This window comes from Stegodyphus dumicola, chromosome X2 (assembly GCF_044657685.1).
Source record: "Stegodyphus dumicola isolate Sdum_Otavi_A_Nest chromosome X2, ASM4465768v1".
NCBI lineage: Eukaryota > Metazoa > Arthropoda > Arachnida > Araneae > Eresidae > Stegodyphus > Stegodyphus dumicola.
This window is the reverse complement of record NC_140781.1, coordinates 18,572,733-18,585,543: the sequence shown is the minus strand read 5'-3', so window position 1 is coordinate 18,585,543 and position 12,811 is coordinate 18,572,733. Positions and strand designations below refer to the sequence as shown.

The following is a 12,811-nucleotide window of genomic DNA, read 5'->3' as shown; positions in this document are numbered from 1 at the left end:
AAAGTGTAACTAACGTAATTAAAACTGATAACATATAATAATATTACAAATTTAATTTAGAATTTTGATTTACGTATATTTATCTTATATATAAAGCAATAGTTTATAATTAGACCACATTTTATATACCATCTCCAAGGGGCATAAATTCAATAAAAAACATGAATTATTAAATTTTTTTTTCAGTATTTTAATCAGTAATTTAAATAGTATTAACTAGACCTTTATTGCTTTAAAAACATAAAAATTTGTAAAGAAAAATCCTTAAACGCAAAAATACCAAAATCAAAAGTAAAATTTAAAGTATTGAAAAAAGCAGCTATTGCCATTAATCGCATATTAATCGAGTTATCAAGGGAATAAACCAATCTACCATCAATTAATAACTAAAATAAGTAAGAGTATTTCATCTTTCTTCCAAGTAAGCATCAAATTGAATTCTGCAAGAGCCAAATCAGAAGTCACGAATAGTAGTGGTATATTATAGCAATACTGGGATATAAATAGTTTTCTAATTATAAATTATTACTTATAAATTATTAGCGCAAGTCATAGGCTTTATAATTTACTTTCATTTAGAATTTATATATATATATTGTAAAGAAAGCTTATGAACTAAACAAAAAGGACCTATGAGATATATATATACACACACAGGCATACTATAAAAACAAAACAAAAATTAAAGTCAAAAAATAAAATTGTAAAACAGAAACAAAATATAATACATACTCACTTCAAAATGTACATAAAGTTGCAGTTATATAAAGTTATTAATAAAGATTTAAATTTACCTATTTAGGCTAAATAGGTAAATTTAAATCTGTTGTTTATATATGAGACAAAGTGAAATATTTCCAAAGAAGCGCGAATGTGTGAATATTGGAGCATGCAGTTATATAAAGTTATTAATAAAGATTTAAATTTACCTATTTAGGCTAAAAGAAAATGCTTATTAAGGCTATATTTCCTCACGTAGAGTCAGACTAAGAGTTACAGAGATATGTAAACACGCACACAAAATTAATATATGCTTAAAGGTAGTACAACACAAAATGAGAATTTTTTTAAATTATGGAGGTAAGAAGCACTTCTTAACTCTATTGTTTAAATATGAGACAAAGGGAAATATTTCCAGAAAAGCGCAAATGAGTGAATATTGAAGCAAACACACCACAACAAAAACGCAAGCAAAAATTTCACTAGCTTCCTTTCTTCTGAAACTAATCACGAATTTCACTTCTGAAAAAATCAATAACTTTCTTTCGTTTAAACTAAAAGAGAAAAGCAATCTAAGAATTAAAAAAAGGTATTGGTATATTGGTATTATTCAATTATGGCAAAGCACACGAGGGCTATCTGCCTAAAGGGAGGGAGGCCTTCGTGGAGGACTTTCTAAGGGAAACTGGCTCGTATACACTAATTTAAAAAAAAAAAAAAAAGATACACAAAATTGCATATATATCTCATCAGCGGGCGGCATATGTGCGATTCCTTGTGTAAATCCATAAATTGGTTTTTGACCTATCCATCTTGCATACGCCAAAATCAGAAATTTGATTTTTTTAGTAAGTTAAAAAACAAAAATTATTATGTAAAAATAAGCAGAATTCTTATTATGCCAAATTACTTTAATTTCTATTAGTCGGTTTTACAACTTTTCATGACTGTCAAACTGGCTGTAGGTTTAGGAAGCTCGCTTAATTAAAAATAATATTTTTTAGCTTGATTAAGAAAATTAAAATCTTTCTATACATATACACGTACGCAAATCAAATATGTCAAGTATATGTATCGAAAGATTTTTCAAAAACGTGTGTTACTATTTTTGTTGAGTTTATACTAGATGTGTGCGACAGTGTGCCGTAAAGTCTGTAACTGCAATATTAATACTATACACTTTATTCATTGGACCAAGAAATCGAATACTTGTATAATAATCAAATTCAAAACCTGGGTAAAGTCTTCATTTATGAAGTTAAAACAAAACCGCAGTAGAAAATGGAAACACAATCCATACAAAATAAGGTTTATTTCGACAACAATTTAGAAGTAAGAAATTCATGTCACCCACCAATTTATTGAGTACTCTAAAGATAACACCAGCTAACAGGACATCAATGCAGTAGAAACTTAATAAATACGTAAATAAGTTAAAAAATTTTGAAAATCAGGGAGATAAAGGGGATAATTTTAAAGGTAATAGCCGAAGCGTTTCAGCGATGTTTTCTATATTTTAAAATTCTTCTTAGAATTTTTATATGGCAGTGTCTTCTCTTTTTATCCTTATTTACAATTTGAAATTTTCTCCAATCGAATAAGATTTATTTCGTTTGAAGCTTATGATATAAAGTTTTTATTCAATCATCAGCGCTAACGAAAAGAAAGAGAATTTACATGGATCATATGAACCAAAACTATTCAAGCTTCGTCAGTAAATGAATTATGCATTTATTTTGATATTTATCAAGCGAATCTGAGTTCCTTGGATCAATATATAACAACAGTATTTAAATATAAGGGTGTGCTTATATGGAAAGTGTACATGGAAAGATATTTGTTTTAAATTTAGTTTCATCTTTAGAATGCAATAGTTTGCTACATTTATATATATATAACGATATATATAGAGAGAGACAGAGAGAGGGATAAGTGACATAGATAGTGGAATATATAAATGCATATGCATATTTTAATATTATGTATTATAATTTTTTATTAAGATGTATACTTGTTGCAGTAACTGATGTTGATTCATTTCAAGCAGGTTTCCTATTCATGCCTTTCACATAGCTGTTGTTTAATAATCCTTATTTAGTTTTCATTAAATGTAGCTTTATCAATTTGATTGCCTAGAAATATACAAGTGGATCAACAATTCGTTTTTCTAAAAGAAAGAATGTCTTCTCTCTCATTGTGAATTTTTTGATAATTTCGCAACTATTTATTCAAATTATAGTGTCGATAATAAAAATCGTTAATATTCATGACTCTTCCTAAAATTGTACATTATATAATACAGTACTTTTTGTAGTTACTTGTGTTTTAAAATGCTAGCTTTCAGCCATTCTGAAATAAAACTTCATTTACATAATGATAATGGAAATAGTTTTGTATAGTATAAAGGAGGTAATTTTATTAGCATTCGTTAGCTCTTTAGCATATTACTGTAGTACAGTATTTTCTTTCTAAGGAATTTAGGTAACTTTTAGAATTGCATGTTTTTAAGCGAAAGTAAAATAATAAAAAATTAACAAAATGCTTTAATAAATTTTAAGAATCTAAAGTAGCGAAATTTATTACATGTGAGAGATAAAAGTATCCTTTAAAAGGAATAAATTTAACTTGCGAGATTATCTAGAAGTATTGAGAAAGCATCTAGAGTCTTGGACGTGCATGAATTATCGAGATTTTAACAGTTTCTTATAATATCAATATTCTTTCATAGTTCCTTTATAGTAGGTCCCTAAAATTCCAGGTAATTTAAGGAAGAGGAGATGTGTTTTTTATTACTCTTACATACATAGCACTTTTGCATTTTACACACTTTTCAACGAAAATATATTACTTTGCAGTTTTCTAATTATTTCAGTCTTACAATCCAAATATTGCTTTTTTAATTTATTATTTAATAATAATTTATTATTGATCGCGAAGTACCAAACTCTGCTAGAGTTTAGTGCAAAATTATAAGCCGTCACATACTATAGCTGGACTGAAATATTACAGGCATGTTTTGTGAGAGAATAGGTAACATAATAAACTAATGACTTACCGTGTGTATCTTGAAGTCCTCTGGATCGTACGTTGGCCTATCTGCATCCTTTTAGTAACGGTAGAAGAAGAAGATGATGATCTTTGGTTGAGAACGATTGACCTTTGTAACCTCTCAGTCCGAATGGCAGCACTTTTTGAACTCACTTTGCTGTACATATGATTTTCCTTGTTCATTTCTTTTTCAAATCTTGAGCTAGAGTCTCTGCATTCACTTTGAACATTATTGTCCTCAGTAAAATTAGTTTCCTCTTGCGCACTAAAATTTTCATTCATTTTTTCATCTATTTGACTCACTGAATGATTCCAACTAATTTTTCGCTCAGCGGCGGTTTCATCATCCTGGAAGTCAGTCGAATGAAAATTTGGTCTCTCAAAAACTCCTCTTCTTCTGTCACTGAATGAGAAATCAGGGCTTTTATCTAAAGATTGGAATTCGGTATGCTCTCGTTTAGAGAAAGATCTTTGCTGTTCCTGTTTCTCGTGAGCAGAAAATATTCCCATTCTAGATTTTCCTGAGAAAGCAGAACGGTTACTTTCAAAATCCAGTTCTGAGGCAATATTTTGCAGATCATTTGAATTTTCTTTGAAGTCGAGCATATCTTCTAAAGCTACCATGTTCTTCGTGGCTAAAAGTTTGTCATTTTCTTTAATATTATTTTGGGACATGATTGACTTCTGTGAAATTAAATCCTTTTCATTTAAACTCCTCTCACTTTGATCGGAAATAAATTCTTCTTGAATGGTCTTGAAAGACTTCGCTTTTTGAACTGCTACTGCTTCCTGTATCGCTTCCTTCCTGTGGTGTACCGCGCTTTTCCCACAGCTTTTTATTCGTTTTTCCATGACGGAAGACTCCATCATTTCATTTACTGACTGACTGCTAGAAGTAAATGCTTCCTGATTCTTTTCTTCGAATGCTTGTAAACTGTTATCTACTATTCGGTCTTCGAAGAACACATCTGTTTTAACAGAGTTTGCAAAACAGGGATAACTGTCTTCTGAATCCAGTTTGACTAAGCTACTGTCATTTGAGTTACTTTTTGCTGCATTAATCGACTTTTCTACATTCATTTCTTTACTCTGGGAACTTCTTTCTTGATTTTGTAGTTTCACATAAGAAATATTATCTTTCGAAAAACGTGAAATCTTTGATAATTCTTGTCTTCCTTGGAATATTTCGTGACTTTTTGAGCTTCTACTATTCATAAATGCTTGAGAAAATTCTGAGGAATCAGACATTTCCTCAGCTTTGAATTTAGACAAAGTACTTTCTTGTGCAGCAGTCAGCGAACTAACTGCTTTGTTTTCAAGTCCACGGTACTTAATAGGAAGTGTTGTCATGGGATACATAGATAGATACTTTTCGGTATCTGATATTGAAGGGATATTTTCACTTCCAGACCTTGATATTTCTTTGCATTGCATTTCATTACCTACTGAAGAATTTATGCTAAGGTTTTCATATTTTGGTCTAAATATTCCTTTTACCTGAGTATCCGAACTTGCTTCACTAAAATTGCTTCCTATTCTTGGTCCACCTGGTATGGAAAAACTGTTGCTGTCTTGTTGTTTGGCTAACGTTTTGACAGCTGGCATTTCTTTGTCATAATTAGGATTCAGTTTTAATATTTCTCTGCTCTGATCCTTCGAACTTAATTCGTTAAAAACAGGAGCATAAATTTCACTTTTAGATAATAAAGGGCTAATATTTTTAAGATCTCTTTTTGGTATTTCTTGCTGCTGCATATTATCCATACCCGTATTATTTTCATTGTCATTTGCTATATCTTGAACACCTAGATTATCCGGCTGGGTATTTGATATTATATCTTTTAATGGAGATTGATAAATATCAGAATTTTTCTTCAATAAAACATTTTCTTTCTCAAGCAATTTAGATCCCCGAGGAGGGTAGAATCTCTTCAGGGCATTATTTGTGAACTTCTTTAAGTCAGATTTATCTTGAAATGTATTTGAACCGGCTTCATTCAGGGCCAAAACTTTACTCTGTATATTAGATAACTCTAGGTTTTCGTTTTTCTTTTCATTTTTATTGTCATTATAATCAGGCAAATAATTTTGTAAGGAAGTGTTTTGTTTACTGTCTTCATCATAATGTTTGTGTATTTCACTTTTAGGTAGGTTTGAAAAATGCGTTTTTTCTTGCGAAACATTTGGGAGTTTAGATAGGGATTCAAAGCTCTTTGACTGTACTTCGAAAATTCCCCGTTTTTCTGTCACTGATGGTATTTCGTACGCTAATAAGCCACTGTACCTTTTAGCTGAGCTGTCTTTTCTGTCAGTTCCAGATTTTGTATTATCAGCATTCAGTTGACTCAGGGAAGAAGATAAGTGTCGAGTATTTTTTAAAGAAAATCGATCAATAGGATTAGTAACTTTAGAATGCAAAGTTTTAAATTCTTCATATCCAGATGAAGGCGATATTTGCTCAGTGGCAAATGACGGTGGCTTCCTTATTTGCGCTGAATGAGATTTTTCTGTAACCTTTCTTGAAGATGTTAAAGCGGTGGGAAGAATTTTCGACTTCAAAATAGGTGCATTTACAACATTTCGCGGAAGAGACGATGTCTGGCGTGGATGATTGAATGTCGTAGCTCGAACATCAGCTATTTCAAACGGAAGCGGTTTCTTCACGTCTCTTTTAGGACTTCTATCTAGAATACTACCCAGTCTGGGATTCAGCTTCTCAGGTGAAATTTGTTCGATATTTGGGGAAGAAGTATCACTTTTTTCCAAGCCAAAGAGCCTCGAACCAATAGTAGGCGTCTCGGAAACGTTTGTTGCAGCATATCTACTATTTCTTAAGCTTTTTAAAGTTTTTATGTTCGTTGACGCGTTTTTTGAAGCCCCAAGAGTACGAAAGCCTTCGTTCTGTGACATTGGTAAGATCGCCGCTATAAGAAAGATTTTTGTAATCGTTACTACAGCGGCGCAAACGGTTTTAGCTTAGATGGAGGCGAATGCTCTAATCTGTGTCTTGTTGACCCAGCTGCAACTTACCGCTACGTTCCTTGAGGAAAAATACATACAGCTCAAGAGCACAGCGCCCTCAAGTATTTCAAATATTATAAAGCTAAATAAAGAAAACGAAATTTTGCGACTTACGTATGAATATTTTCTATATGATTTAAAGTATTCAGAAGTATTTTATTCAGATCTTTTATAGAGAATGTTATGTTACGAAAACGTTATTTGTGTCTACTACATCACTAGTCAATGAACTTTAAGTTGTTAATTATTAGAAAAACTAAATCTTAATCCTCTACCTAAATTTTAACACGTGTATGTTGCTCATCCTTTCTTCCAGCAAAATTATCAATGCTTGACATATGAAACAGTTTTTCTCTTTATTCTGAAGCGAACGATTGTGCGTATAATTATTGTTTCATTATTGTATTATATTTTTTTACTTATGAACAACTGGATACAGATGATTTTAAATATCTCCACTACTATGATGCGTAAACATACAAACATACACGCAATCTTTCTCAACAGATGGGTTTCAAATATTTTAAATACAGTAGCATGAAAATAGTCTCTATTTTCATATTTAATATAGATATCTGACCTTTCTGATACGTCTTAACAAGTAAACAAAATAGTGAGAGGCAATTGATAGCAGTTCTGAAGGTATGCAACCAAGGATTCCTTTTCTGGAACTCTCTGTATAGTTAAGAAAATATTTTTGTTATAGTTGACTGTGTATTTCTTCCATACGTGTATATTTTTCTACTTTATTCTTAGAAAATACAGTTCACAGATGTGAGAAGCACACAGTTGGAAATTGGTTTCGGTAAACACATTGCTTCGCGTGAAGAGCGAAGTTTCATCATTTATTCATATTATAATCTAAGGCCATAATTATTTTAGAAAAAAATTCTCGAAAATAGCATTTTGAGTTTCTTCAGTATTACTTCTGGTCTCTGTGTTATTTTATCTGCAAAGCTATTCACAAAAGTTAATTTGAAGTAAATATGTCTTTAAATCATTCATCGAATTTATTATTAAAGGACACACTACTTAATGTTGACTAAAAAGTACATTATGTGATCTGAAGCCTCTACACTCATCTGAGACTAGATGTTGTCTGCCTTGGTTCTATTCATAAGAGACAATATTACTAGATCGATTTTGTTACTTGAGCTAAAAATGTCTATTAGATTATTCAATATGGCAAAGAACACGGCAGCTATCTGCCTTAAGGATGAGATGCCTTCGTGGAGAAATCTCTAAAGGGAACTAGCTCATATTCGCATTACACATGAGGAAAACCACAGGACACAACCATGCAGCTAGCCCATTGGACTTGGATTGAACCAAATTTGGGTAAAATGTACTTGCAGTTACAATTAATATTATATTGTAATTGTAATTGGAGCAAATTTAATTGGAGCATTGTACTCACATTGTAGCCGTAATAAGCTTGTGCAATCACTTTGTAATTGCAATTACAAAGTAGTTCCTTTTTCAGTCAAAATTACGATGTAATTGCAGTTACAATGTAATTATAGTATGCAAATTGGTATGTTTCACAATCATCAATTAATGCCCAAACTCTTGGTAAACTTTAAGCGAATTGTCTCGAAGTCCAAAATAACAAGTAAACCTTGAGAAGGGTGTAAAAGATCATTAGAAGAACGGAAGGTGCACCTGTTGCTTTACAACTCAGCCAGCACTTATGACGAGGTAACATAAATAGCAGTAAGTTCAAACTTAAAATAAACAAGTAGTCAAAGACTACACAACTCAATTAAACGCGAAATTGTCTCACAACCTAACCTGCATAGATATTCAAATATCGGCAATTATAATGCAAGGCAGAAGTCTACAATTCTTATCTGAGCTAGTAGCAAATAAGTAACGTGGCTCGAGGAGCAGAACACGCTGTGACTTACAATCTTTTAAAAACCTCAGTTTAAATACATGCGAACTAATTAATCATAGAAACGGAGAGGAGAAGTGACAGTAAAGCTCTAAATCATATAAGGGGTTTAATTACCATAATGGAACGTTACAATAATTACACTGTAATTTTGAAATCTGATTGCAATTACAATGTAATTTCAATTATACTGTAATTATAATGACAAGGTAATTGTATAATCAAATTGCAATTATATAGTAATTGGGAAATCTAATTAAAATTCAATTCCAATCCCACTGCAGTTATAATTACCAAGTAATTGCATAATCTAATTAAAATTACAGTGGAGTTGCAGTTATATAATCTATTTACAATTGCAGTGTAATTATGAAAGTAATTACAATTCGAACATAATTGTAATTGTAATTGCAGTTGGTAATTATAATTACTTAAATAGCAAAGTATTTGTTTCTGATAATTTCTGTTACATAGCTTAGTGAAATAGCGATCGTAAATGAAAATTGCAGTAAATAACAGTACATCCGAAATGGTTCACCATTTTGCATACCGAGTTTTTAAATAAAATAAAGTAATAATAGTATCAGGCTCAATGTTCTGTCTTACTTTCTTCGGGAACATGCAAGGACCTGACTCGGAACAGAGAGCTTACTAAAGCTATGTTCAATAACTGTGGGAAGTAGACAGGATACACAAGAAGGGTATACAAAACCCTTTATTTTTTTCTCTATTTACAATAACTTCCGTACTTCGGAATACAAAGACCCACTACTTGTGGTCTAAACGTAAAAATATAAAAATAAAACTAAACTCTTAACTTTGAAATAATAAACGTGGAAGATTGGCCTTATATTAACAGGAAGCCGTATGTAGTACAGAGAACTGTGAACACTACAATACGTTTAAAGTTATCAAGAGGATTAAACCTCTGGCCTGGAAGGCAACCAGCAACTGAGTAAAACTTCTAAGGTAAGCGGCCTGCTTCGACTAACTGCTTCCTCTCTCTCGTTTGGCAAAAAGCCACAACTTAAATACTTGGCGTTCGCCAGACAAACTTTGCATAAATACGTTAACGCTTATAATTCTGGCCGGAAGTAGAAAATAAGAAGTGATAGTAAAGATTTAAAATAAAATAAACGTTAGTAAAACTTAAGATCCTTACAATAGCATATAAGAAAATTATTAGTATGTTCCGTCTAGAATCATATTGGTTAATTTCTGCATGCACTACAGCTTTCCTTTGTTAAATGCTTCATACATTTTCAGTAAATTTGCAAAAGAAATACAGTTAAAGCGGAGTGCATTTAAAGACACTAATTATGGCTGTTCAATATAGGACTAATTACGCATAATTTTGTTAAATAAATATGTATATTTATGGTGTTCGCCGACAAATATGTGGATTTAATTAAGGGAAAGCAAACAAAGACTATACGCCTATGGAATGAGATGCTTTTGTTTTTGAATTGTTAAGGGACATCTTTAAAGAAAGAAAAAAGAATATTACACATGAAAAATAAATCACGAAAACTTCATTTAGTCTTCTTGTTTGAATTACCTTTTTTTACCTTAGCTACCTTAGCTGGAAGAAGCATGACTCTTATCCAATTGCTTAATTGCTAAGTGTACTAAGATTGCCCGTAAGGATGCTGGGTGCTAATTAGTTTATTATTAAATACAACATAAATTTTTAATAAATTAATATTAAAAACATTATTTACTTACAAGTGATTCCATCTGTACCATCTATTTTCCACTTTTTAAGAAAAGCACACAAAGGTTATCCGGGGTCGATCTACAAATAATGTAAGAAGTCTTAACCACTTGGTCTCTGCTAAGCTAAAAATTAAATTGAGTTTGCAGTTACATTGTAAATGCCATTATGTTATAACGGTAATTATAGCTGCATTAATTACAGTTTTAACAATAAAATTAATTACAATGAATCACCAACTTTGTTCAGCTAATAAAAGATAGCTTAAATTTAAAAAATAAATTAAAGATCTTAAGCTTTGTGAAATGAGAACATTCTAAAAAACTCTGCACTCGAGGGCACATGAATGTTTAAGATTTTATATATCGCGTATCGATAGCACTTTCCGAATGTGACTTATACATTATTTACGTTCATTTAGTCCTTCAATTTCATAGGCGTTATAGTGTATGCAGATTTTGTTTTCCCCACAATATTTTAGATCATAAGTAAAAATAATAAGTACAATATTTTATATAATAACAAAAATTATGAGCTTCCATCAAGATGCAATATACGACGAGTACTAACAAATTTATTTGTAATTACATTGGAATCCTAGTTGATGTATACTATAACTGCGGCTATTATTTTAACGTACTTGTAATTGTAATGCAATTATAATTATAGTAATTGAACTAATTGTAATTGCAATTACAGTGTAATTAAATCAAATGCAGTTACATTGTAATTATACGATTTATAATACCATTACATTGTAGTTGAATTAATTTTAACTGAAATTACATTGTTATTGCTTGACTTATATAATTACAATTACAGTGTAATAGCTTTAATTGTCATTACAAGTGATCCCAATTGCAATGGAAGAGCATTCGTATTGTAACTGAATTGCTTAGATTTGCAATGGCACTGTAATTCAGTCACTCCGAAACGTGTGGGACCTGAAAACATGGGACTTATTTATGCTTTTTATGCTTCATGAAAAGAAGTACGTCGTGAAAATGAAGGAGGAATATGTTTAACGATGTTCTGATTTTCTCAATTAATGAAGACTATGCTTGATGATAATTGTCTTTGGAATTAACAGTCCTTCAAGAACTGTCTTAAGAACTGAGAGTTTTCAGTGACAAATCTTTTACTCCATTCGCGTCGTATTCCCTTTAAAAGTTGCGAAATGAGTGAAAGATAGTAGTTGTACTGAGCCAAAAGTTACTTATTAGTTGTGAGGAATAATCACAAGACTTTTTCCTTGTTCACTTTGATAATCAGGCACTTTTTTCACAATAAATATCGAGTTTTTTGCAAAGATAAAATGCATTTTTAAAGCATTTGAAAGAATTTCAAGCTTTTGAATTTACACTTAGAATGAATTGTGGTGAACAACAATTAAACTGAGAGTAACAGCTGAATACACATTTAGTAAATTCCGCAGAAGTGCAGCTCCTGTCTTTTCTTTTCTGTAATGTACATTGTATACAAGAGTAGAAGTGGCTTAAGTTGATTTTTTTGTAAAATCACGATTAAATGAATTTAACCGGTATAACGAAATTAAATTCAGGTATAACAGAAAATGGTGAAAGAAAGTATATTGAATAAATCAGTCCTAAAACCAATAATCACTAGATTTTTGTTTTCCGTTTTTTTCCATCTTTCAGAAATAAATAATATACTTAAAATGGAAATTGGCATCTCTGTACGATAAGATAAAATAAGGAAAGTAAAACGACATTTTCAAAGGTGGATTTTGTGTACGGTTATTGATGGATTGTCTCAACTGAAATTTAATAGGGGGACCGGAAAGTAATGTCGTTTCTGCGCATGTCGACAACAACATGCTAAAGGCAGAAGTGGAAGCAAATCCATGTCAAACACTCTTAACTAACCTTGGTCGACCATCCACGAACATTTAGAGCAGAATAGAAAAATAAGCAAAGCAGGTGTTTGAGTCCCCCATAATCCGTCCGAAAAGAACAAAGTCAACCTATCCATCATAGGACACGTATTGCTTCAACGGCACCATACAGAACCATTTTTTGATCGTTTGATTAGTGGAGACAAAAAATAAGTCCCATATGATAATCCAAAACTCAAAAGGCAGTTTTAATAGGACTTAAAAGGGTTTACATCCCGAAAAGGCGCTTCTGGGTGTTTGGTGGAGTATTCGCGGAATTGTTCATTTTGAATTGCTGAAACCTGGAAAAACTGTTAATGTAGACCTTTATTGTGAGCAATTGGATCTAGTGAACCAAACTTTAATCGAAAAATATTCGGCGATTGTTAACGGAAAAAGCGTCATTCTGCAACACCACAATGCAAGGCCGCACTGTGCAAGACGAACACTGGAAAAATATAATGAATTGGGGTGGGAGGTACTGCCTTACCCACCATATTCGCCCGATATCGCACCCTCG

General features: G+C 31.6%; 1 protein-coding gene and 1 long non-coding RNA gene across 2 annotated transcripts in view; one reads left to right on the top strand and one right to left on the bottom strand.

Moving 5' to 3' along the window:
* The window catches only part of LOC118185152 (uncharacterized), a 405,199-nt gene extending 398,486 nt beyond the window's left edge, over positions 1–6,713 (bottom strand). Inside the window, exon 1 of the mRNA XM_085810045.1 lies at positions 3,776–6,713. Coding sequence (XP_085666171.1) covers positions 3,776–6,678 — 2,903 coding nt within the window. The 5' untranslated portion in view covers positions 6,679–6,713. The remainder of the gene's footprint in view (positions 1–3,775) is intronic.
* The window catches only part of LOC118182838 (uncharacterized), a 312,802-nt gene that overhangs the window by 201,660 nt on the left and 98,331 nt on the right, over positions 1–12,811 (top strand). The gene's annotated exons all lie outside the window — the stretch shown is intronic.